Raw genomic sequence first — 26,883 nt, forward strand, 5'->3', positions numbered from 1 at the left:
CCCCATACTCCTCCAGAGGTGGAGTTGGTAGTTCAGCACCTAACTCTGGCCAGCTATCCACCCCCTCCACATGGGCCATGCGATCTACCTGGCCACCAGGGATGGCCAGCTGTGTGCTCCACCGCTGTCATGCTGCTTTTCATTGCCATTGAGGACTGGGAATCTCCTCAGCCAACACTCCAATCAGAACAGTCATTTGTTTGATTTTATAATATTTCATCAGCAACTCACAGGATCACACCATAAAAACAAAGCAAAAATTCTTCATTGAAATTTGGACAGCCAAATTTAACAGAGAAGCGCACCTGGCCTCAACCAGGGCCAGGGCTTTTTTGGTCCTGGCCCCAACCTGGTGGAATGAGCTCCCGGAGGAGCTGTGGGAGCTTTCAGCATTCCGCAGGGCCTGTAAAACGGAACTCTTCTGCCAGGTCGGTGGTTGAGGCTGGGCCGCAAGGTCGATCTGCCCCCCCCCCATATTATCTAATATCTATACTAGCTATAGCAGCAGTAGCTAAGACCCAACTTGCACCCTCATTCTCATTCATCCTCACCAACATTCACCCTCACCCTCATTCTCATTCTTCCTCCCCCTCGGTTGGGTATTGGGGGTGGGTTAGTCTAGGTTCATATGTTTTGCCGCATCTTGGTTTACTGTATTTACTATGTTTTTGTGTTGTGATTTTAATGTATCGGGTTTTTATTGCTATAACTCGCCTTGAGCCTTCAGGGTGAGGCGAGTAACAAATTTAACAACAGTAACAACAACAACAGCAACAAGAGTAATGGCAATCATAATTTAATTTACTTTGAAATTACTTCAACTTTTTCCTCCCATAAAGAACTTCTAAAAGATGCTGCTTTAGCAATCTTTTATCTTCCTATGTAAGGTGGAAACTTAATTTAATATTAGGCTTCCTACCTTTGACATTTTAAAATATCATACAGTTTTAAAACTATCTTCCTATCTGCTAAATTCCATTTATTGTGATTATGTTACTACTGTAAATATATGTTTCCAGGATTATAGCCTTAATCAATCTTCTTCTCCAATAAGGCAACATCACTCCACAAGACAAACAGGTGAATTTGCCAAGTTATACATTAGCATTAATGATGACAGGCTCATGACAGATGCCTAGCTATAAGAGGGTACTTGCCATTAGCACCTTGAATAATAGGTACAATGACATTTTCCATGTTCTGCTTGTATTATCTTTTACAACATCAGCACTGACAAAGTTATTCTATCCAGCCCAAGGAAGGCAAATGGGCAATTACTTTTAACATGCATTCCAGTTGCTCAAGCCACTTATTTCTCACAAACACATACTTCACTCCTTGCGAATTTCAGTCTTTAAAGTTAGATTAGGGGGGGACACAGCCATTTGGTCCAAAGCAACAGAACAAAATCGAGTCCAATTGCACTTTTAAGGCCAGCAATGTTTTATTCAAGGTATAAGCTTTTGTGTGTGTGTGTGCGCGTGCGTGCGTGCACACACATTTCTTCAAATATGAAAGAAGTGTGTACATGTACAAAAGTATATACCTTTATTAAAACTTTTTTGGTCAAAGATGCCACTGGACTCTAAGTCTTTCAAGTGAAAATAATAACACTTGGTCATCTTACTCTATGTCAAGATTTTGAGTTTAAAAACTGACATTTATTATAATAGTGCATATCTAGAAAAGTTTCAGAAAATACCATCTCTACTCATCCTTATCCATGGTTCCTCTATATTTGTGAAACAGCCTGGGGGGTGGGACGTGTCTGGCTGTCCAAGTTGGAATAGAGCCCTGCCCCTACAGCTCCCGCCCTCCCTCCCTGAATGCTAGCCATGTTCCTCTCAGACACACTAGAGACCGAGAGACACACACAGAGCCCTGACAAACTGAACAAGAGCCCTCATTCCTTCCTATCGGTCCTGCTGTAAGGGAGGCAAAGAAAGACAGAGAGATCTGCCCCAAACTGCATACCAGCCTTCCCTCCTAAGAATGGACCCTAATTATCTACTATGCCTCCTGCTGTGAGGCACACAGAGACACAGGGGGAGAGGGAGAGAGAGACACACACACTCAGAGATCTGCTTCTCCCATTGTCTCCTAGGTCCTAGCGCCCATTGTATTCCTGCTTGCAATGGGCTTTCTTGCTAGTTTCTTATGATGGTTTTAATGATTACACATGCCAGTCAAAGGCCCTAAATTTCTCTTTCTAGGGATATCCATCTAACAGCTTCCTCAAGCATTCTTTATACAGAAAATAAATTCCATATTGTGTTACATAATAGGGACTAACTTAACCTGATTAATCTATGATTCTAAGTTTGCCAGTTAAATTAATTTAAAGGGAAATAGTTCTAGTTTCTACAGCAAAGGACAGCTTCCATGTTGACCTTCCACACTGATCTTCTCTTCACACAGGCAGTTTTCTTATTTTCCTATGTAAGGTGGAAATTCTCAACCTTATTATTTCTTTTTGGTTGTTGAGTGAAAGTGGAATATGAGAAATAGCAAGGGGATAAAGGTAAATAAACCTCATGACTTAGTAAACTGCCTATCTGAACACAGAATGTCAGTTAGTAACAGCTTTAGAATGCTCAGCCCTCTCCCATTCACCATGAGACCCATTCCATGTCCACTTTATCAGTACTGAGATGCTTAACATTCCCTGAACAAGGAAAAGAGATGGCTACTAGCACTATTTGGTGGAATATATCTAGCCTTTCCTCTCCTTAGTGGATGTCAAAAGCTAGCTATTCTACATTGAGTATGCTTGAAATGACAGAGAGGGACTAGAAAACAGTAACCTCTACATTTTAATCTAATAATATCCCCAAGTGCAAACAAACACTCTCAAAATACCCACTTAAAAGTGTGTCTAAACAGAACTTTATTTATCCTGTGAGGAGAATTAAACAAGCACCAAAGGCCAAAAGAGGTTTATGTTCTTAGTCCAGAGTACACAAAAAGAATCACTGAAATCGAGCTCACTGGAATTCTCTGTTGTGCTCAACACAATGACATCTGAAGAGACATTCAATATGAATTACAACCCACTAAGTTTCACCTGGTAAATTATGTCATAACAATAATGTTAATTAATCCTCTCTCCCCTCACAATATATGACAGTAAAGTAAGTATGTTCCTATTCATCCACACACAGTGAAGAAAAGGGGTACTAAGGACAACCACTCGCTCTAAAATCAACATACAACTTGGAAAAGCTTTAGAGACCTTCGCTCTAGCAAGCTGTCTACAATCAAAAAAAAAGAAGAAGAATCAGCACTGTAAACACAGACATGCTAAATGGCTGGCAGGTAAAGGCGGTTTGAAATTGAACTTCTCTGAGGTGGCTGGAGAGGAGAAAATCTAAGCTGTTTTGGATCCCCACTGGGGAGACAGGTGGGCTTTAAATGAAGTAAATAATGTAAACAGTGTGCCATTTTTGTGCAGTTGCTTTCCATCCTTTCCAATTCTCCACAGAACAAAAATGCTCACAGGAAAGATTTACCGGATTCAGAGCAGGGTCTGATAGGCTTGGTGAGCTGTTCCATCTGAATACTTCACTGTGTGAAACAGCTGTTACAGGATGCAGTTTCAGTGTTTGCACATGGCAGCCATTTAAAGCAAAGCAAGTCTTAAGACATGAATAAAAAACAAAAGTCATTTGTTGGCATTACAATGGACCCAAATCCTTTGACAGCTGGGCCCACAGGAGAAAACTGATAGCCAAGAATAACCTAGGATTGTACATTTAGAAAAGGCTGAATTTATACTCGGTGCTTTCTCCAGTCACAGCAAGTTACATACTTTAAAGTGAACAAGCAAGCTATAGTGAAAAAAATCCTTCCCACTCCAATACATTATATACTACTTGGGCGATGATACATCCAGTGAAAAAATACATCTTCATTAACATTCCCCGAATTGTTACCCTTTGAATTCTTCTTGAAACTTTCTATATCTTGGAGAAAAATAATTCAGAACATGTCTGCCACATAAATAAATCTATCAGTTATAAAAGCTGCCATATGTCTCAACAGTGGACTTCTGTGGTACTTAGCATTAAAAATTGCAAAGGTGTATGTTTATTAACCTCTCAAAATGTACTCCATTCTTGTTTTTTGGAGCTCAGGACAATATTCAAGGAATTAATAAAATAAATAATAAATAAAATAAACAAATAATAAATAATTATTTTACTTCATCCTCAAAAACTGTGAGGTAATTTTAACTTAGGGATCTGCCCAAAGTTACTCACTAAGCTTTGTGCTTGTGGAAGACTTTGAATCCACTACCCTCCTTATACAAATCCAAATTTATTATCAATTATACGACACTGGCTCTATCTCTTGTTATGAACATTGGCCAGGATCTAAAGAATCACAAAGCAAGTTGCAAGCCCAAACAAGCTTTAAACAGTTTGTTTTTACTGCCACCCCTGCCTTTCTCCATTGCTTCTGGGAGTGAGGGGGTTTTCAGAACAGTTTTTGAGAAAGCATGGGAATACATTTTTCAAATAAAACTATTAACAGTTGCACAGAGTGAATGCAAGCCCAACCTGTCAGCTCTTTTCAGTTCTGAAACCATGGAGAGAATCTTGGTTTTCTTCTTACCTGTTTATCTACAGCAGGGGTAGTCAAACTGCGGCCCTCCAGATGTCCATGGACTACAATTCCCATGGGAATTGTAGTCTATGGACATCTGGAGGGCCGCAGTTTGACTACCCCTGATCTACAGTATGTAACCATGCCTGGGGTTTATTACAGGCCTATGTAAAGCCCTATGTGGGATAGGAAGGAAAGACCATTATTTAATCTTGAGTATGCCACTCTGAAGACTGTTGTGAACAACAATTACAAGGAAGATAATTAACGGAAAACTTGGCCAACAAATGGAATAAAAGTCAATTTAAGAGAAGGCCTGTTAACACTAACTCACTCAGATCAATACTCCTGTTACTGAAAAGTTAACAAAATCTTTAAAAGTCCACTGTAAATCATATTTGGCACCTCTGCAGGGAATAAAAGCAATCTTGGAATCTCACACTTTTAAGATGTGCTGCAGTGAAGAGTAGTGTGTTGCTTTCCAAACATGGTGTTCTCTTTTATCATATTATAACTGACTACTCTGTGGTTTATTTTTAGGCCTGAATTATTTTACAACAGTGTAAGTCTTTTTCCATATAAGACTTACTGCTGAAATAACCCAGAGTCCTATCAACGTGTAGACAGCTTACAAAAAATTATTTATTTTGCTCAGACTGCGGCGGTGGAGGAAAGTGCTGTCAAGTCACAGTCAACTTAGGGAGACCCCATAGAGTTTTCAAGGCAAGAGATGTTCAGAGGTGGTTTGCCGTTACCAGTCTCTGTGTGGCAACTGTGGACCTCTTTGGTGGTCTACCATCCAAATATTTATTTATTTTTATATTTCAATTTATTGTCCCTCCTGGACCATGGCAGCTTGTGGCAGTTTACAAAACACAATAAAACAAGAATAAAACATGCATGGTTTTTGCAGGGCCTACGAAACGAAGCTCTTCCGACAGCCTTTTGGTTGAGGCCGGGCAGAATACCAGGCTGTGAGAGCGGGTCCACCCTCCCCCCGCCCTTGTGTAACCTTGTGTAATCTGGACCCCTCGGGGACAATCATCGGCCTTTGGAATTAACATCTTTTAGAATACAACTGGGATTGGATGAGTTTAGGAGTAAGGGTCTAATAATGAATAGTTATTGTCGCCATCTATGTTATGTTATTTTATTCCGCTTTTTGTATTGTTATTTTGTCGGTAAATTGGCAGCCTTGCCGTTTTCTGGGAATTAGTGATACCATGCCTTATCGTAAACTGCTATGAGCCGGCTGGTCCGGGAATGGCGGTATAGAAATCTAATAAAGGAGATGCAGGCATGTCTTGTTGAATAGCCAACAGAGTCTGTTACAAGTTACACTATATCACTAGTTGCTGCTGGCTTCTGACATGAAATGAAGCTCCCTACCCACATAATTTTGTGACTTCCGAAGATAATTTTTAATGCTTTACAAACAGCTTTGTACTCTCTCTTCGTACTAAGAATATGTATATACACACCTAAAAAAAACTAACAAAAACAGGTAGTCACTATTTTCTTATTTTTGAATATCTATTCAAACTGTACACTCCGTAGTTGGAGCGCATATCCCCATCTTGTTGCTGATTCCTTTTAAAAGTAGTGGAAATACAAATGTCTCATAGAAGTACATTTTTCTCCAGCCTCACTCTCCATGGATTGGAAACTGCACAGTTGCCTTTAATTAGGTACTTATGGGGCAATTGCACAAAGGCTTCATTATGCATTGAATTATTATCTGGCTAAACCTTTAAAAGGCTCTAAGAAATTAGGGGAAATGTGCTAACTAAAGCTTGGATAAGGTGCTCTGTGGACACTGGACATTCTCTATGTTTTAAATTTCAGACTATGGTGCATTAGCAGCCATGCCTGAAATTCTACTAAATTTGGGGTAGACTAAATAGGCAATGTGGGAGAGCTTCATTAGGCAATCCAAGGCAGTTACTATGAAAAAGGAGGATCTCAGAACACTGCTGAATGCAAGTAACTTGCTATTGGGCATACCAGACCCCAGACTAAATATGTATTTGGCCTATATACATATATAGTTTCTGAACAGACCTCTATTATCTTCTACTGTTTGCACCCAATAGTTTATTTAGCCCTTCCACAATTTGCACTCCATTTAAAGGTAAAGGTGACCCCTGTGCAAGCACCGGGTCATGTCTGACCCTTGGGGTGACGCCCTCTAGCGTTTTCATGGCAGACTCAATACGGGGTGGTTTGCCAGTGCCTTCCCCAGTCATTACCGTTTACCCCCCAGCAAGCTGGGTACTCATTTTACCGATCTCGGAAGGATGGAAGGCTGAGTCAACCTTGAGCCAGCTGCTGGGATTGAACTCCCAGCCTCATGGGCAGAACTTCAGCCAGCATGTCTGCTGCCATGCCACTCTGTGCCACTCCATTTACAGGGTTTTAAATAGAACATAAGAAACATCATCAACCATTTTTATCTGATAGCAGATATCTAGGCATGTGTAAAACAGAATAGGAGCCAATATGTTTAGTAATCTCTACTCACAGAAACTCCAATCAGTATATGAACTTAATATATTCAGAGTGAATTGTCAATATATTCACTTTAGTTTTTATAGCACAAAACCTGCCAATAAACAGAAAAAAACTGATCCCTGTGATAATGTACGTACTGTAAAGCACGCAAGACACATGGACTCGTTCCTGATAAAGTCAGACATTCATAGATTTCATTGAATCACAGGACAAGTTAGTCAAAACTAGAGTCTCATTACCTCCAGTGAGACATACAGTCTAATACTATGCATGTTTACTTTACAGTACATCGCACAAAGCTCAGTGTGATAAACGTTCTCTGCCAAAAAGGGGCAAGCGTATGACCAGAAACCAAACAATTGGTTTGTAATTGTAATGGGAGTATAGATAGAGACTACTGCTTTCTATAAAGTATCAAGAACACCAACATGTCAAAATACATAACTTGCACTTACCAGACCATTGCAGTTGCTTAATGCTACTTTAGTCGTACTATGCTGGTCATGTAAATATCCCATGTAATGACAGTTGTCTAAAAAGTCATGCTTCCACTGAGGTCCGTCTTTCCCCCAGTATTCTACTGTGAAGTGTTTGGAGACCAGATCTGTGTTGAGAGTCAGGTTTAAATGAAAGTGCTTGCCATAGGCAGAAAGTTTAAAAAATAATTTAGATACTGCCAGTTCTTGGTCATAATGTTCAGTACTCCTCTTCTTTCTCCGGGAGAGCTTAGTATTTTTCACAGTAAAGCTGAGGAAGGCTCCATTATGATCAACCCTTACTGGGATTGTTAGCTGGTAGTGTTCAAGGTAAGACAGGAATTCCTCTTTGAAACCACAAGGTAAATCAGTCCAAGATATAGGCATAAAAAAGAAGAAAATATAACACGACACAAGGAGTAGTACATTATCCACATTTTACTACACCAAGCAATGTTAATCTGCCTTAAATAGAAATTCTGCTCATCTAGTCTAAATTTGCGACACATTTTACTAGTCCTACTCTGTCATGTGCTCATTCTAGGCTCCACTGGTAGGACATGAGCAACTGAATATTTGCTTGCCAGAGGAAAAACTAATTGGCATGGGAATAATCACTTTATAAATACGTAAATGTATAATCCAAAGAAAATGATTTCAAGAAGCATAAGCAAATTAAACCCTGTGCTGGATTCTAGCACAGTGTCTTGTTCCAGAAGGACATACAAGCTTCAATCTATATACAAATTTACCTTGCCAAACAAAAGGGTATTATATTAAATGAATGGCATTCATCTACAAATGTACTTTTGCTTTCCCCCCTGGAAACAGGAGAAGCAACACTGTACACAGAAGTGTACATATTACAATGCAGAGAAATCACAGATTGATTGTGTTAATAGGCAATTACCTGAAATACATATTTAGTAAGCAAGACATTTTTGGAGCATATTTATTATTCAAGTCACTCAAGCAATCACTTATCTAGGATTTTATTATTTAAAAATATCAAAATAGCCTCTTGCTCTGCCGATAAAAAAGGCATAAATTGTACTAACTCAGAAAATAAACAAAAATCATACTTCTTGAGTAACATGTGACCTCTAACAATGACTGTTAACATCAATTAAAGAAAACTGAGGAACTGAAATAAGCATCAAAAATATTTGTTTTAAAAGTAGGATCCCTACCTTGAGAACTATATGAAAGCCTGTTGTCCCCGTGAAATTCTGACAAAACCATGTTTAAGCACAAAATCCAGATCAACGTCTTCCACAAAATTTCCATAATTTAAAAGAAGTAGGGCTACCTATGTGCTACACCTTTAGGTCCACTCCAGAATTGCACCATAACCAATCTTTAATTTTTATTTCTTCAGGATTAGCTATTGGTGGTTCCACTTCTTGACAGATGTTTTGCAACAATCTGCTCTCTTTTCTATGTCTGCAGACATTTTCAGTCCAACATTTTTAAAATTCCTTCACATGTCAATGAATTAAACTGAATACCAACTGAACGTTGTCCATTTCTTTACCTGAAAAGCACAGAGAACATTACAAGTCAGTTCAGTAGAATGCTAATAAAACAGAAAATTTACTTGGTGTTATTTCATCCCCCCCCCCCTTCTACCAGGAAGCACCGGCCCACATACGTGGGTCTTCCCTCCTCCATCTTAGTCTCCCCATCTCTATCGTAGCCTCATAACAATGGTGTATGTGAGGCTGAGAGAAAATGAGTGGCCTGAGATTACCAAGAAAGGTAGGATTTACACTTTTTGTAGGTTGACCCAATATCATGCCTGTAACAGCCTATAACAATCCACCCTATAGCAGTGAGTGGACAGGTCCTTACCACAAAAGCTAGACTTTGCCAGATAGTGAGAGCCAGTTTGGTGTTGCGGTTAACAACAGCAGCTTCTAAACTGGACAGCAGGGTTTAATTCCTCATTCCTCTAAATGTAGCCAGCTGGGTGACCTTGGGTTACTCACAGTCCTATTAGAGCTGTTTTCAGAGCAGTTCTTTCAGAGCTCTCTCGGCCTCACCTACTTCACAGGGTGTCTGTTGTGGGGACAGGAAGGGAAGGTGATTGTAAACTGCTTTGAGACTCCTTCAGGTCATGAAAAGTGGGATATAAACAACACTTCTAAATAGTCCTATATAGGCTATGTACCCTAAATCGGCTATGTCCTATATATCCTGAAGAGAACAGTTAAAAGGATCTAATCCTGTATTAACTTTCACAAAGCTTCTGAAATGCAATGTGGTGAATCCCTGATGTTCACTAAGGCTGGTACACAAATCCAAAGAGAGTATGACCTCCTTGTCTGCCTGCTTGCCTCTCCACAGTCTGAATAAAGAATTCAAGTTACTAGGCCAGGCTAATCTCAGCCACAGACAGAAGAGGGATCCACACATACTATACTAAGACTTGGATCAGAAAAGACTAGGCTGTATAATCCCAGTGTTCTTGTATCCATATTCCATGCTTTGGGTTTGTACTCTACATGCACAAGATTGTGGCTACATAAAAATGTATGTGTTTTGTATTGTTCTCCTCTCCTGTATTCCTCTCCCACAATGGCTCTTCTCTGTAATCTGTTTGTAATCCAGTCTCTTCTTTCAGGATCAGAGGTCACAAATGCAAGTAGTTGTACCCTATTCCATTTGCTAGTCTATGGCCAGTTAATGATGGGTAAATAAAGAATGGGAGAAAAGGGAACACAGGAACTGAGCATATATGGAACTGAAAAGACGTAACAGAAGATTGAGGATAGAAGGAAAGGAAATTTATGTAAGAAATGCCATTAAGTATTATATAATTTACTTAGTAAATATCTTACAAACTTATATATTTGTTAAAGCATTCTTAAAATATTTTAATATTTATACTGTGCAAGTATAACATTTCATCCAATGTTGGCAGTAACCTTAAGATGCACAAAAAACAAGGAAGCTGTGATAGAAATTGATGACTAAGTATACATATGCTTATTATATGGTAGTGGTAGTGGCTAAAATGTAAAACATAAGATTTGAATATCAGACTTCATATAACATCAAATTGAGCTTTACATAAGCTGTAGCGATTTCACACACCAAACTGATATCACATATACAATAAATATATCCAATGACCAACAAGACCATAAGTGTTTCGGTGGTCAATAATATATATTTCCAAAAAATACACAAAAGTTCATGTACAGATCCAGACCAGGAGTTGCTTTCTGAAAATTCAACAAAAGGAAAAAGCCAAATAGTTATAATGAAAATAAATAGATGATATAAAAATAATGATTTTTTAAAAAGTTTCTACTAGAAATTTTTAAAAAATTCTAATAGGTTGTGCAGTTGCCAAAGGCTTATAAAGCAAGCCATGGATTTCTTCTCATGGTACTACACCCACTGTACAAAACTGGAAAGAATTACAAGGAGGTGTAGGGATGTAAGATAGCCCCTTCCTTAGTACCAAAAACTCAATCTCTTTCATTTGTATTTTGGAAAGATTAGTTACCTGGGTTGTCAGACTTTTTTTCCTTGTAATTTGATCTGAATTCTTGGGTTCTGTACCTCTTGCCTGATCCTGGTTCTCTGCTTTGGCCTTTAAAATGTTCTCCTCTGTCCTAAGTACTGAATGGCTCAAATTATCTTGGAAAGAGTGAGCAGCAGTGGAACCTGAATCACCCCAAGTGGCTACTATTGTCTAAGTTGGAATTGATATTTAAGGCAGTGTCAAGAGAGACTGGTTTTCTAGCTCTCTGTCCCTGTGATGACCATTCATACTTTTTCTCTTCCTCATAATCTTTAAGATTTCTCTGGAATTTTCTAAATTTGATCTCTTTTAGTTCCAAAATTTGTTTCTCTGTATCAAGAGAGTTCAAATGTTCAGAGAGCTTCCTCTCATTTAAATTTTCCCTAACTTTCGCCTTCAGTAGTTTAATTTCTTCATCTGTTTTTGCAACTTCCCTCTCATTTGTTTCTATCAGCCAAATCATTAAACCCAAGGAAGATTTAGGATGCCAACCCACCTATCTTTAAATACTTCATTCTAAGGGAACACAATCCTCTAGGGATCATTTTCTTCCTATCGTAATCTATAGTAATCCTACAGTAATAAATATATTTTCATAATGTATTTTTTTGAAGTAGCTTGGCCCTTATAACACTTACAACACTGTAGCTATATTTTGGGTTGTTTGCAGATATACATATGCATTATCAACGAAAAGTAGGGCATCACAGATAGTGAAGGACAAGGAGTTACACTACATCCACAAATCAGGAGACAGCAAAACTATCATCTAATAAACAGAAGGCTTCTTTATCAAGATGCCTACATAATACAGCAAATTTTTTTTTCAATAAATGGTGACTATTTATTTATTTACTTATTTATTTATTCAATTTATATACCACCCCTCACGATGACATCTCAGGGAGGTATATAACCAATAAAACAGAATGTACATTAATCTACATTTAACAACTGAGAACAGAACATAATAATTTCAGTTAAAAGGCAACAGCAACATAACTTAGAAACATGAGCAACTACGACAACTGAGAAGGCAGAATTCATGTGCTTGGGAATCGAGACCCTTCATCTTTGGTCTTTAGCCAAAAGCCTGGCAGAAGAGCTCCATATTGCAGGCCCTACAGACCTGTTTAAGCTTCATTAGGGCCTGATCTCATTGGGGAGTCCATTCCACCAGATTGGGGCCATGGTCAAAAAGACCTTGAAGATGAGTACTAGTACCTTAAATCTGATCTGGTACTCAACTGGTAATCAGTGCAGCTGCTAAAGGATTGTGGTCATGTGGTGTTCAGGTAAGGATGTGTCAATAGTGTTCAGGTAAGGATGTGAGCAGCTGCATTTTGGACCAGTTTTAATTTCCAGGGCAGGGATAAGGGAAGGCCCACACTTAACAAGTTACGGTAATCCAGCCTAGAGGTGACCACTGTATGGATCACTGTAGCAAAATGTTCTGGGGCCAAATAGGACACTAGTAACTTTGTTTTGGCAGCAATGAAAAAATGCCTGTTGATCTACTTTGTGAGCTTTCATAGTTAAGAAGTGTCGAGGATGATGCCCAAGTTCCTGACCAACTGTGCAGTTTTAAGTTGCATACCGTTCAGATTTGGGAGGTGTACTTCCTGGTCTGACCCTTTTCCATCTATCCAAAAGACCTCTGTCTTCAAGGGGTTGAGTTTCATGCAACTATGCTGAAACCATTCAACTACTGCCTTTATGCATCTAGCCAAGGAATCCATGGAGAGTGGGAGGTTTGTCAGGCTGACTGTCCATTAGGAGGTAGAACTGGGTATCATCAGCATACTCAACTCATTGTTTTGGATCAGTTAGGCGAAAGGGCCCATAAAGATGTTAAATAATTTTGGAGCGAGAATCACTCGCTGTTGGACTTTACAGTGGTATGATTGGTCCTCCACATTTATCACTCTCTGTCTTTGACCTTGGAGAAAGGAGGTCAGCTATTTCAGGGCGGTCCCCTGAATCCCCAAGTCAACGAGGCAGTAAGGAGCTCATGGTCGACAATATCAAACACTACTGTTAGGTCTAGTAATATTAGCAATGCTGTTCCACCTTGGTCCAGCTCGCAACGTAGGTCATCCATCAGGGCTATCAGCCCTGTCTCTCCTCCATGGCTAGGTTGGAAGCCAAAATGGAATGGATCGAGAACTGAAGTTTCATCCATATGGAACGCACCTCTAGTGGGATGGTAGAAAGATATTTAAACCTTCCCTGTGCCATTTTCTCCCTGGAAAATCACTATTTCCAATCCGTTGCCATAGCTGAGGATAAAATGAACTTGGAGACAGCAATGTTTAAAGGCAAAATGGAAGATGAACCCTTCTTCTAGAAATAATAGCACCAATAGCTGCAATCTGTAAAAACAAATCATAAATAAGGGCAATGATGTATTTAATTTCATGCTCAGAAATTTGGAAGCAAAGTGCCAGCTGGGCACAACAGAGCTTAAATTGCAGGCTTCCAGCTACTTCTGGTATTTTCTTATTCAAACAACACAAACATCTGCTGACATCAGGGTTTTGTTTTTGGCAACCTATAGATTTGATTCTAATAACCTGCAAAAACATTCAGAATAAAACAGTGTTTCACTCTCTCACTTACATGTTTAAGTGAGTTCCAAGAAGACACTCTTAAATAAAAGCATGTGAATTAAGGTTATGGAAGTATCTTAAGGATTTGTAGTTGGTTTCCGCACTGCAGCTATTACCACCACAATCTGAATCAGGCAGGACAGGCAGATAAACATTCAATGTCTGTATGTTTTTAAAAGAAGCAGTAGGGGTACTAGCATAATCATTAACAGACTTGTGAGGGTGCAATTTATTCACTGAAATACATATTTCTAAAAGATTCAAGGCAACTAACAAATAAGAAAAAATTAACAGAACTGTTAAAAGCAGACAAAACCAACATCAAATAAATACCGCAGGCCAACACAGTAAAAATCTCAACATGACTTCAACCAAAGAGCAAAGCTGCTCATCAAAACCAGGGCCAGGGCCTTTTCAGTCCTTACCCCAGCCTGATGGAACACTCTAGCGAGAACAGAGACCTGCAGAACCATAAATTGTTCCACAGGACTTGGAGAACAGAGCTGGACCTTTAAAAAGATAATAGTGAAATACAGCTGGCCTCCACTCAAATCTGCTCTATCAAACTGCATTTGAAGATCACACAAACTACTCTTTTCATTTCTTGGAATAGGAGACAGACCAAGTAGACTGATGTTACTTATTGTTTTAGATAAATGATAAACTGTATTTTAAACTGAATGAGTTTAAATTTTATACTTTGACTATATTATGTTTTATTGTACTGGATGGTTATATTGCTTTTTAACTTGTGTGAGCTGCCCGGATCTTTAAGGGTGACATATGAATAAATGAAAAATAAATAAATGCAATAAAACGAAGCAAAAGGTCACCAAGAGAGACTTTACACTTCCAAGGACAGGCAACGCTGGTACCCACCAAGCCTACTCAAAACACCATTCTAAATAACTGGTGTTGGAACTGAGAGGATCTAGAATTAATGGAGGAGAGACAACAACTCCCAGGTTGGCGCGAGCAGAACCAGACTAGAGGAGTATGGTTCGGGCAGGAAGATGCATCGATTCAGTTAAACCAGCCTTTTTCAACCTTTTGACCATGGAGGAGCCCCTGAAATAATTTTTCAGGCTTTGAGGAACCCAGAAGTGATACTAGCTGGCCATGCTTCACTGCCAGGCCCCCATAAGTCGCATGTCACCAGAAGTGACGTCACCAACTGCACTAACAGGCAAGCTTGAGGAGGACGGGGGGGGGGGGCAGATATGGGAGGCAGTTTAAGGTGAAAGTAGGCATGCAAGCTCCGTCCCCTCTCAGGAGCAGAAACCACAAGAGAACTCACTCATGTTCAGAAAGGGGGCGCCATGGAAGCAACCAGTTTCCTACCTTGTTGCCAAGTCTATTAAGACAGGAGGGGAATGCCACGGACCCCCTCCAGAGCTCCAACGGACCACCAGGGATGCACATACCCCTAGTTGGAAATCCCTGAGTTAAACAGAATAAGGACTCAAAAAAAATATGTAAAATGCTTAGGGACTGAATGTGTGAACCTACCTGGCAAACAATAGTAGGCTTAGTGGCATTCCTAACTGGTTAAAATAAACAAGCTTTTGGGGGCATTTTAAAATCTTCATTTTGGCTCTAGTTAATAAAAGCTTATGATAACATAAAAATAAAAACCTGCTGAAGTGCAGCAAGGCTGCTGTTTATTTTGGGGCAAGAGACTAGCATGCCTTTCCCTCTGGAATTCTAGTTAGGAAAGAGAATGGAAGCAGTACATAGTGGAAGGGTTGGAAGACCAGTAGCTATCGTATACCCTTGACCGAAGAACGGTATACTCTTTCTATCCGCGATGGTTGCCCTCTTCCACCGAGTGCGCAGCTTCAGGAGGGACGCACATGGAGCAGTGAGGGCGGTATGGGACACCCGCCTAGCCAGCCAGATCGGCCGAATCAACCCTGGCGATCAATGGGATGACAGATGTCGCAGCTAGATCGCCCTCACATCCAGGAGGATCAGTAGATAGAGGAACATCTGGAGGGCCTCCAGATGTCATGTGACCTATAATACAACTTCATCTTGGAAAACTATGCCAGTTCAAACCTGGTGGTGGTGAATAGTGCATCAAGTTGCAGCCAACTTATGGTGACTCTATAGGGTCTTCAAGGCAAGAGATGTTCAGAAGTTGTTTGCTACTGCATGCTCTGCATTGCAACCCTGGTCTTTCCTTAGTGGTCTCCTATTCAAAATCCTGCTTAGCTTTTGAGATCTGATGAAATCAAGCTAGCCTGTACCATTCAGATCAGGATAGTTCAAACCTATCGTTTATTTATTTATAGAACAGAAGCATAAGTCTAATCAGGATGCAAAAATTTGAGCCACCATATTCAACTACACACCCGCAAGTGGTAGCTCACAGGGCATAGGCATAGGAAGGAAACTGTTGAGTAAAGTGATGTACTACTGTAAATATAGAGTTGCCATATTAACAGCAATGACCACACTAATTCTACTCTCCTTGGCAGCACAATGCTTTGCAAAGCAGCCCTGCATCAGGCTCAACTTGGATAAATCACATTCCAGGCCTGATATTTTGAATGCCTCTTTAAGTCTACGTAAACACCAGTTTCAGCAGTGAACTACTGGGCTTGATGTACTGACAGTTAAAGAGAAATCCTGGACAGATAAAATATCAGATTTTCTGGCAATGAAAGTATGTACTTTTTGATCTCACAGCATGTATTTATTGCTGCTTTTCAAGACCATATCTTGCATACTTCATTCAAGCAAAATTCCTGTTGGTTGTTGGTAGAAGAAAATTGAGTTCAGTGTTTAAAATTATACATTTCATAAAAACCCATGAAGCCACAAATGTTATCAAAAATACTGCACATGAAGATTGGAGTATTTGCAGTGACAAGTACATATTTAAACATTTTCAGGAGACAGCCACATTATAAATTGTTGGCCCTTGCACCGTACAGCAACTATAATTTTGTTTTGTTTCTTTCAAAACGCTGGTCTCAAATATTTTGTGCTAATAGACAACAGCTGTCTAAGACCTGAGAATGTGCATCTACTTGTAGTCAAAACAAAACAATGTAATTTTTTAAACAATATAAGTAAAATCATCCCAAAACCTCCAGTTTTAAGAAGAAGGGCCATAGTTTCAAATTGAACACGCAAATTGAAACACTACATGGTAGGTAATTGAACACTACATGGTAGAAACAAAAAAAGGGGCATAGGTGGGTGAGTGATATTTATGGCGGAGATGTTTGCGGGCTATTTTTTTTTACAAATGTAGGAGGCCCCTGCTTACTCATCAGAACTAGAGAGAATGACAGAAACGTAAATTACTCGGCACCATTTCATTATATGTTACACTTAGCAAATTTTACATGTGCAAGGCAATCCTGAATAGAGTTACATTCTGCTAGGTAAGTGTACCTAAAACTGCAAGCATAAGATATGCAGATAACCCCAGGCAAAATTATCTGGAAACAAATCCCACTGGACTCAATGGGACTTGTTTCCCACAGCAATAAAACAGCAATGAAAAAATCTACATATCTTGCACATGAGAAAATCAGATTGGCTAGATCAGCACCTGAAAAAAGCAAAATGAAGAAAACTGTTGTTACTCCATATTATCTTTCCCAAAAATTCAGGAATGGCAAAACTGTCAGCCATCAGGGACACAAACATTTTGTTTTTTTTGCTTTCTACTGCAAAAGCCAGGTATGACACTTGCTGTGCAAGAGACCATCCTAGCCCTATTCTCCATTTACCATTAGTATGTAAAATTGTATTCTCAGAAGGCAAAGCAAGTAGAGAGGCGATCCTTTCTGATGTCTATACCTGAGAGCGACAATCATGAAGCCCAGAGGAGAAATTTACCACATAGAGATCAATTATGTTTCTGATATTTACTATAAGATCTTGGTACCTAGCCAAGGGGGAAGGGATTTGGGGGGGATTAATCCCCCCAAATACAAAAAGCTACTCATTGAATCAATGATAATGGTATGAGACAGAAAAATAGAAAGGAATTCAAGAAAAAGTGAGAAAAAACTAATTGTTTCATGACCGTCCCTGAATATATTATAACACACACACACCCTAAAAATCCTGTGCAAAAGCCTAGACCTAGGACACCAATGGCAGAACAAACTCAGTGAATGATCAAAAGGGAAGTACATTGTTCTTGGCTGTTGACAGCAGCAGAAGCTACACAAAGTATCAAGAGGGTGACTGCCCCCAACCAAGATGTAAGCCTAGTATGCCAACACTTTAGAACATTTAGGATTGCCAATGCAGCTGACTGCTAGAAGTGGCCAAGCTGATGAGTTTACAGCAAGGTATTTGAAACTTTTCATTTTCCTTCACTTGAACTGATGCCCAGAGTGGGATTGTTTACTTTAGTAATGGTGATTTCTATGTCAGCCACAGTGGGCCAGCAGACATGAGTGTGCGTATGCATGCATACAAATAAGTACATATTTCACATATCTGATGTTAGCATGCTGAGGACAGACAGCACAGACATGCTATCATGTGTGCTAACATGGCATGCATAGGAACTACCAGTGTAGTGAACCAGTTTAAATGAGACTCTGCTTTGCCTGCCAGCAACACAATTAAGTCCGGTCTCTCAAGTTAATATAGTGTGATAACACCATAGTAATCATTTAATTCTAATTGGATGATATCATACTTCCCATTACATTCTAAGTCAGCAAATTTCATGCTGAAGTATCTAGGGGCAACAACAGAGAATTCTGGAAAACACATATATGCATGCATGCCAACTGAGCTTACATCTCATTGAGTTTAGCTCATAGACTGTTAGACTTTAGTGTGATGCAGGACTTTTTTTTTCTTGTACCAAATAAAACTGTAGTATATTTTCACTCTAGATCAGAGGTCTCCAACCCTTTACTTTTGGAATTTTAAAAACAGTTAGTAACCCACCTGGAGCAGTGGCATTCACTCAGTGGCTTCGGAGCCACACGTAGCTTTTTTGACATGATACTGTAGCTCTTCTGAGCACATTCCACAAATGTGGCCCCTAACCCATGTTTCAGGAAATGGGAAAGGCCCTCTTCTGGTGGGAACTGTGATTGTTTTATGCATGGTAAAGTACAGTGTTTTATTTTGGGTGCCTAACGTTTTCCATTTTCTTCTGTAGAAAAAGTGGAAATGTACATACTCTGGGCTCTTTGGAAGAAGGGGAAGATTAAAATGCGCTAGACAGAGTCTGTGTTCAAAGTTCATGCAGTCGGTTATGAGTTCTCCAGTCAGCAACACAAATCCTATAACTCTTTAACTCATCAACAAGACTAAACAAGTGAAAAATACAAAATTAAAGTGTCCACATGTGGGCTGAGAATTGCTCTCTATCAACATAGTAAGTACGTGGCAGAAGCAGTGAAAAACTACAATTACATGTGATTATATCATGGTCTGCAATTAAGTACACTCTCAAGAGAGTAGGAATTAGATGCTATTACATAATGCATGCACACAAGAGAAATGACTCAGGGTTTTCTAGGTAGCCTTAACTGTAGCATTTCCCAATAATGCTACATATAGGACAGATTCAGGACGGGAAACATTCAGCCATTTGGGACTCCATGTCCTACTCTGGAAGCTTCGATGTAAGAAATTCCCATGCTGAGATGACACAGTTGACAGCTCCTACATCCCTACAGTTACACAAGCTACATCAATCCTCCCACCACACACCTGTTCAGGGAAATATAGTACAGTATTTAAAATAGTGCTGCACTGAATTATCGGATTCAGGTTGAGGCATTTTAGAGCTGTTGCCATTTTAAGAACCAAAGGTCCACACCCTTCCCTTTCCAGTCTATCAGTTTGTTCATGTTGTTCCCAATCAGTTGTTGCCCTAGGTTTTTTTACAAATATCCTTTGAATGGTTTCTTAACAGCACAATCCAAATCAATTAGAACAAGAAGAAGAAGAGTTGGTTCTTATATGCCGCTTTTCTCTACCCGAAGGAGTCTCAAAGCGGCTTACAGTCACCTTCCCTTCACCCTGTGAGGAAGGTGAGGCTGGGAGAGCCCTGATATCACTGCTCGGTCAGAACAGCTTTATCAGTGCTGTGGCAAGCCCAAGGTCACCCAGCTGCCTGTATGTGGGGGAGTGCAGAATCGAATCCAGCTCACCAAATTAAAAGTCCGCACTCCTAACCACTACACCAAATGGCTCTCAGTTAACAGTATTGTAGTGAACATGATGACATACCAGTGAAATATAACCAGACTTGGCTATGTGGCAGTTCATTAAGGGAAAACAAAGTCTTCCCTCTGAACAGGGTGCCAACAGGTTACCAGGCCAACTTACTTTGTAATACCAGTGGTTTCACCACTGTAATCCAACTATAATTATGTACTCATGCATGACTAGATAGGGCAGAATACAGATTCAGTTGTCACCACCATCTACTGGACAACTACGCAAGACTGAATCAGTGACCACTGATCTAGTTATGCGGTGACACGGATATGTTACTTTTCTTCCTCTCTTCCCCTGCCCGCAATGGCCAATGCAGCATTTCAGAAGACGTGTGTCTGGGGGGGGGGGGGGTAACAAGACTGCCTCAGCTCACCATGTTGATACTAATTGGGCTCTTGTACCATTTTTAAATCCCTTTAAAACTGCAGCAGTCACAGGTCAGACCCATGAACGTTATCACTTCTAGTTTGGCTCCAAGGATGCTAACGTTAACAAGCAAATGTCAACAGCGGTCACAGTTTGGGCTTTCATATGCCATCAAACACAGAATACGGAATCAAATACAAATTTTTACTTTATGTGGACTCTACATTGGGGGGGTATTTATTTTAATTGAATTCCCATTTTACAGAAATATCTTGGTAAAATTCAACCAAAATATAATTCAGAAAACAAGGGAGTCATGATTCCCTAAAAATAAGATTTCTCATCCACTGTTTGCCCACACACCAGGCTTACTCTTCTCTGTCTTCTAAAATTCTAGAGCTTTCTAAAAGAATTCAGCTTTTACGAATATTCAAAATCAGAATAAATAGTAAAAAAAATAAACACATCATTAGTTCTGGGCAGAAATTGCATTTCACTTGGTGCAAACCATACCTACCAATATGAAACTAACTTGCTATAATTTAAGATATTAAGCAAGTTTAAACTCTAGAAGTGACATGCCTATACTAAGCATAAATGGTCCGATCCATTTCCCAGATAAACTAAAGAGCTTGGATTCAATTAAGGTCAGGTCCCTTCATGTCAGTTAGTCTACACGAGCAAAAAGCTACTTCATTTTAACTGGCTTTCAGATCAAGAAGAAAGCAATGAATGAATGACTTCAGCATCTGAAAACTTGTGTTAGAATTTTAAGCTTGCAAGTTTTACAGCCAATAACACTTGATCCTGTAGCACTTACTCCCATTCACTATTCAGTTCGCCCAACTTAGTGGTAGAGACTGCAATGTGGAACAGTGTTAATAGCAAGCATAAATTCACTACAAATAAGTCATAGTTCAAAAAGCCTTATATGTGACTCTGTGTGTTATGTGGCAAATTATAGTGACTCTATAAATTAATGACCTTCAAAACACCCTATTGTTAACTACCTTGCTCGGGTCTTGCAAACTGAAGGCCTACCTTCCTTTACTGAGTCAATTCATTTGAGCATACAATCTCTCTAAATCAGGGAGGCTTAAATTAGCCTAGGGTATTCTTGATCCCACAGATTTCAGCACAGTTTAAGAGATGCAGTTTAAGAGATCCTTTTCTCTGGACTGGAGCCATGGTTTCGAGACTCAAAATATAGAGCAAATGGCATCTCAAGTGTCTGTGCATACAATGAGAATCTATTAAAGCTCTGCTGTAGGCACATATGTTCTTATTCTGTAAGAAATTAGACTAGTTCACCTGGGAAGCATAGAAATAATAGTGAGACACAAGGATATTATTTTGCAAGCAGGTGGCACAATTTTGACTAAATGAAAGTTGCAGGTGTTGATATTAGTTGGGTTTATCAGTGTTTTCATTCATAGATTTTAATACCAGAAGGAACTATTGCATTACTACAGTCTGGCTCTCCTCATCAAAGGAATCGTGGAATTATATTCAGTTATTCTTATGTCACCAGGCCTAATTTATTTTTTATTGAACAACTATTTGGGTATGTGTTAATATATTTTCTGTGCAGGAATAAATATAAAATGCATCAACCTGATTATTAAGCTGCTCCTATGGTTAGGTAACTTTACTATAAAACTTATTTTTCAAATGTGTATATGCTCATCTTTTGAGCCTTCGCTCTCTATATTGGACCCCACCATCCTCTTCCAAGGACCCTTCCTCAAATGGAAGAACCATTTAATTTGCAGGAAGGCTCTTTAGATTGAAGGAAGTCTTCAAAACTTCGGCCAGAAGAAAATGTGGGATCTATTTTAATTAATAAAGAAATGAATAAATACACTTTGGTCAGTGGAGGGGGAGGGGCAGGATCCACCCAAGTGTATGGCCTATAGTGAAGTCTCCATTTGAGTATCATAAACAGAACTATACAAAGCCTTCTGCAGATGCATTCCAACTCTTCTTTATTATTCCCTTTCATAAATCCCCCCATGTTTTTCAGTATGGACTCCATTCACAATCTATTTACTTCAGAGCAAAATTTGAGTCCAATATCACCTTTAAGACCAACAAAGATTGATTCAAGGCGTGCGCTTTTGTGTCCATGCACGCTTCCTCAGACTAATGCACACGAAAGCTCATGCCTTTAACAAATCTTTGTTGGTTTTAAAGGTGCCACTGGACTCAAATTCTGTTGTGCTACTTCAAACCAACAGAGCTACCCACTTGAATCTATTTACCTCAGAGGATGGGCCTATGTGAACCAAGCCCAAAACAACTAAAGTGATTAATACAATTAAAATACATTTCTCGATATAAATTTATGACATTTACAATCCAGTTCTCTTCCTTCCGTGACGTTAGTGGCACAGCTTATGACAATGACGCCTACCACGGCATCCTATACAAAATAAACAGGAAAGTGGACAGCTCCAGCTGCCTAAAAGTAAAGGGGGAATTCCTCTCACTACAGCTGCTAGAGAGAGCAGGCTAAGATGGCCATGTCCCTGCAAAGTGGGGCCACAGGCACCAACTCTGGTTCCATCCATCCCCTCTTCAAGTTCAGCAACACCAAAGCAAGCTTTCCCCCAGACGGACACCGCCACTTTTTAGTACTGAAGCTAGGAGACAGGGCTTCTAGTGTAAACATGCTGTGAAAGCAACGTCAAGCTCTGGAAAAGATGTGAAGTATCGCACAAGGTCAGAATCTCGGCCCTGTGACATCTTCAGGCGAGCCGCAAATATATACCGTTCAGAGAAGGGACTGTATGCAAGGGCAACTAGTTCACATGGATTAATTTTTTAACACATATGTAAATCCCATCGTCGTGTGCCTAATGGAAAAAGCCTCCTTGGAATAGTAAAGCATAGGTGAAGAAAGCAGGCAATAAATGATGCACAGGGGAGCTCTGTGGAGGTGCAGGTGATTGGTTTAGCAGCCCTTTCCTGAGGAGCACAAACCTGCCTTTCTTCTCCCTCAATATACTACAATTAAAATGCTATAAATATATTAGCAGTGGCGAGGACATGATATAGTTACACTGACATTCACCTCAGTTTCCTTCTGCAGAGGATAGCTATTTTAGAAAGCTTACAAATGTCTGAGGCCATGTAGAGGGTTGTGGTGCTTCTTGTTCTTTCTGAAGCTCGGGGAAAAATTTGGCAGGCTGCAGAGGATGTTCTGAGTGCTTAATTTCTCTTTCTCCCCCCCCCTCCTCTTTTTTTTCTTTTTAATTCAAAAGAGGTGCAAGAGCCAAGGCATCCTGAAAATAATGGCCTCTGGGTCTGGAAGCTCCAAAATTTAAACCATAAATACAGGTGGAGATGTAGGCTGGAGCAGCTAACTGCTGAACAAAAGACACTCTGCGCATGTGCAGAAACACTCTGCCCTAGTACTGACTGCGGATTCCTGTCCCAAAATTAAACCCTTAGCCTTTTAAGAACCCCTACTCACCTCTGGGATCTAGTGAAGACCCTTCATAATGTCAACAGGTAGCAGCTTCTGCCCATGAGTTCCCTCCTCCTCTTCCAAACGGTCTCCCTACCCCCTCACTGCCCGGAGCCTGGCAACGGTGCAACGCCGCCACCACTGGCCTTGGGACTGCCTCCAAAGGCAGCAAGACCTGATGGTTTTCCGGCGGCCGCTCTTTTTCAATGAGCCTCATTCTCCAGTGCAATCATCGATCTCCTTGGGCAATGTTTGCTCAGACATTACTAGTGCTTGCGGTAGCACCTGTGGCTCGCTAATGCCCTGGCGCTAAGCCGCAGTAAACTGCCTGCAAGCACATCCGCTGCTGGGGATGCCGGGGTAAGGGGGAGGGGAAGAGAAACAGATCCAAAGTTATCTCTGAAACCAGAGTGGGTGGGGGTGGGGGTGGGGGTGGGGGTGGGGGTGGGGAGAGCCATAGCTGGCTTCTCAATCACTCAAGCGCTGCCTTGCTTGTTGATGCCAAGGATAAAGACCCATTTCCTCTCCTGACGGGTAATGTCTGCAGCTCAGGAGCAGCCTTCAAGGTTAAGATACACATGGGTGTCTGGCAGCTACGCCTTTGGGTAAGAGGCAAATATATTCTTTGGCATGCGCTCCCGGTTCCATATTGACAGAGAGGAGAGACCGACCCATCCCCCTCTCTCGCTCTGGCCCCTCACATGCAAGTCACAGAGCCTGGCAAGGAGCTGGCCGTCTTGAATGGGCAGGAAAGAGTGGCCAGTGATCACTGGGGCTACGAGAGGTTGCCAAGGCAATGCACAGGCAGGGGCCGGTAAGGGGTGTGTGGATGTGCCTGCAAATCGAACTGAAATAAATCGCAGGTACTTCACTTGACGCCTCTCTCCCCACCCACCCCCAACTCCCAAAGTCTGTTAGTTTGTCTGGGAGTTGCTCACCTCTCCCACAAGCTTCCCTTGGAAGGCACCCTTGTTAAAAATGTTGAGGTTGAGGTGTCTGCTAGACGGCTTTATCATTACAGACTTTTTTTTTAATGGCAGGGCAAACACAAAAAGGATGGGGGGGCTTACAATCCAATCCTGTTCCTTTGAGGAACAGTACCTGCTTCCAAGTAAATTCTGCAGCCTTTGTATTCTAACTCACCAGATCAGTTGCCACCTAGGTGGTGCAGGCACAGAGGGGGTGTGTGTGACTGCAGTTATCTGTAACATTTTGCATTTCCCTCTCCCCCCACCCCTCCTGCCTGCCAGCCAGGGTTAACTTTCTAAAGGATCAGCTGTCATTTTTATTGCTAAAACTCCAGACTCCTTTAAAAAAAAAAAGTTACACCAACTCCCCTTGAGCGCACACACACACTCCTGAGCACAAAAGAACGTTTCACATTTACCCCTTGAGAACTCCCAAGAACAAAAGCCTTCCCTCCCCCACCCAGCACCCGCCACGGGAGGGAAGAGTCTCGGGCTGTTCTGGTGGAGCTGATCCTAAAGTTAACATTCAGCAGCCCATTTCCAGACAGCAGCGCTAAATCTATTTGGATAAAACGCGTGTGACCCAGACACTTGGCATGCGGCCCAAATGCGTTGCAAAGGCAGTCCAAATAAAAACAAGAGTCTCAGACTGACTCTCTCCTTTCCCCCTACTTGTACAACAATGAAAGAAATTAGCAAAGACAAGAGACGGGGACACACATGAGCAGAGAGCACAATCCCAGCTACCACTCCACACTTCCAGCCAGACATCTTTGCCCCCCTCCCTCCTCCCCCAAAGCCCTTTGAACGCCAGGCAGACACACACCGATTCAATAAAACCCCGCGAGGGATAAGGAGTCTAGGAGCAAATCAAGGCTACATTCGACCATCTCTCCCCATCTCTCCCCAGAGCTTAACGTCTCCCTCCTTTAGCCGAGCATCCGGGTTCTAACTCTCCCAGCCCTCTTCTGCCCATGGCACAAAACTATGCACTTGTCTCCCCATTTATACAGGCGCTGGCTTGACATCATCAAACGAGGGGCTTTTAATGCAGCTAGAAGCAAAGTTTGCAACGTTTCCGTTTCGCCTTATTTCGCCAACAATTGGTGCTGACTGACCCGGGAACGGAAAGAAAAAGCCGGCCTTGCTCGAGAGGGCGCTGAATAAATCTTTGCCATAGAAATATCGTCGCCCCCCCCCATTCTCCCCCCACCCCTTAATCCCCAAAGCCCGGAGGTTTCTCTGCGTAACCATTCAAAATCCACTTCGCCTAGCGCATGATAAACCACCCCCACTCCACATCTGAACGCCCCAGGAAGCCGGGAGACAAGAAAATCATAAGGCAAAGATCCCGTGAAGTCTTTCCTTACCGTTTTCATCTTCAATTGCTCTGCTATAAAGTGAGTTTTCAAACAATAGGAATTGCACTTGGAGCGTTCCCGGGTTCCTCTCTCTGACTTCCCCCGCCTGGCAAGCCACGCCAGAGTCCTATTCTACAGCAGAATGAAATCCTCCCGGGCTCTCTGAAAAGGGGGAGCTCAGGAAAACGGACCGACTTGGCAGCAAAAGGGATGCCGTCAATTCATCCAGCCTACCTAGCACCCTGCATATTTTGTCTTTTAAACGAGGGGGGGGGAGAGAGAGAGAGAGAAAAGAAAGAGGAAGAAAGGGAGTAGGGAAAGGAGGGGGGAAAGACTTGATTTGGGGTTGGGGGGGTTTCTCTTCTTGGCACCCCTTTCACTGCAAGGCTATCATGTGAACAGCATCAGCAGGAGAGCAGGGAGAGAGGAGGAGGAGGAGGAGGAGAGGGAGCAGGAAAGACTGGAGAGAAAGTTTTGTTGAAGTAGCTCGAGATCTCTTCTCACTACCGGCCTTCAGCCAAGTTTAGAGCTGCAGCAGCAGCGGACTATTTTGGCCTGGGAGGTTGTGCACACTGACGTCAGTCTGCAAATGTGCCTCCGGCGCCCCTGACTCTGCTGCGCATGTCGGGCCCATCACGTGGAGGGGGAGGGGGACGCGGAGGTACAATCAGGGTAACAATTGAGGGAAAGGGGGGGCCAAGGGGAAACCTGCCGGGGTCTCCGGAGTGCGCAAACTTCCTGCCTCCCTTCGCTCGGCTTGTGTGTGTGTG

The 26,883-nt window shown here is 41.3% G+C and overlaps 1 protein-coding gene across 11 annotated transcripts in view; it reads right to left on the reverse strand.

Annotated features, from left to right (window-relative positions):
* The window catches only part of ADAMTS6 (ADAM metallopeptidase with thrombospondin type 1 motif 6), a 140,356-nt gene extending 113,683 nt beyond the window's left edge, over positions 1-26,673 (reverse strand). For 7 of the 11 annotated variants that reach the window (XR_013233055.1, XR_013233056.1, XR_013233057.1 and 4 more), the window contains exons 1-3: positions 26,123-26,673; positions 8,783-9,126; positions 7,572-7,939 (exon numbers count right to left, since the gene is read on the reverse strand). Coding sequence is in view for 8 of the 11 variants with exons in the window: in XM_077347243.1 (XP_077203358.1) it covers positions 7,572-7,939; positions 8,783-8,879 (465 nt within the window). In the remaining 3 variants the exon portion in view is untranslated. Of the gene's footprint in view, positions 1-7,571; positions 7,940-8,782; positions 9,127-9,443; positions 9,651-23,790; positions 24,016-26,122 lie in introns of those variants that run through there. The other 4 variants (XM_077347237.1, XM_077347240.1, XM_077347238.1 and 1 more) reach the window with 4 other exon arrangements.
* Between the last annotated feature and the right edge of the window lie 210 nt (positions 26,674-26,883).

Source organism: Paroedura picta, chromosome 7, assembly GCF_049243985.1.
Source record: "Paroedura picta isolate Pp20150507F chromosome 7, Ppicta_v3.0, whole genome shotgun sequence".
Taxonomy (NCBI): domain Eukaryota; kingdom Metazoa; phylum Chordata; class Lepidosauria; order Squamata; family Gekkonidae; genus Paroedura; species Paroedura picta.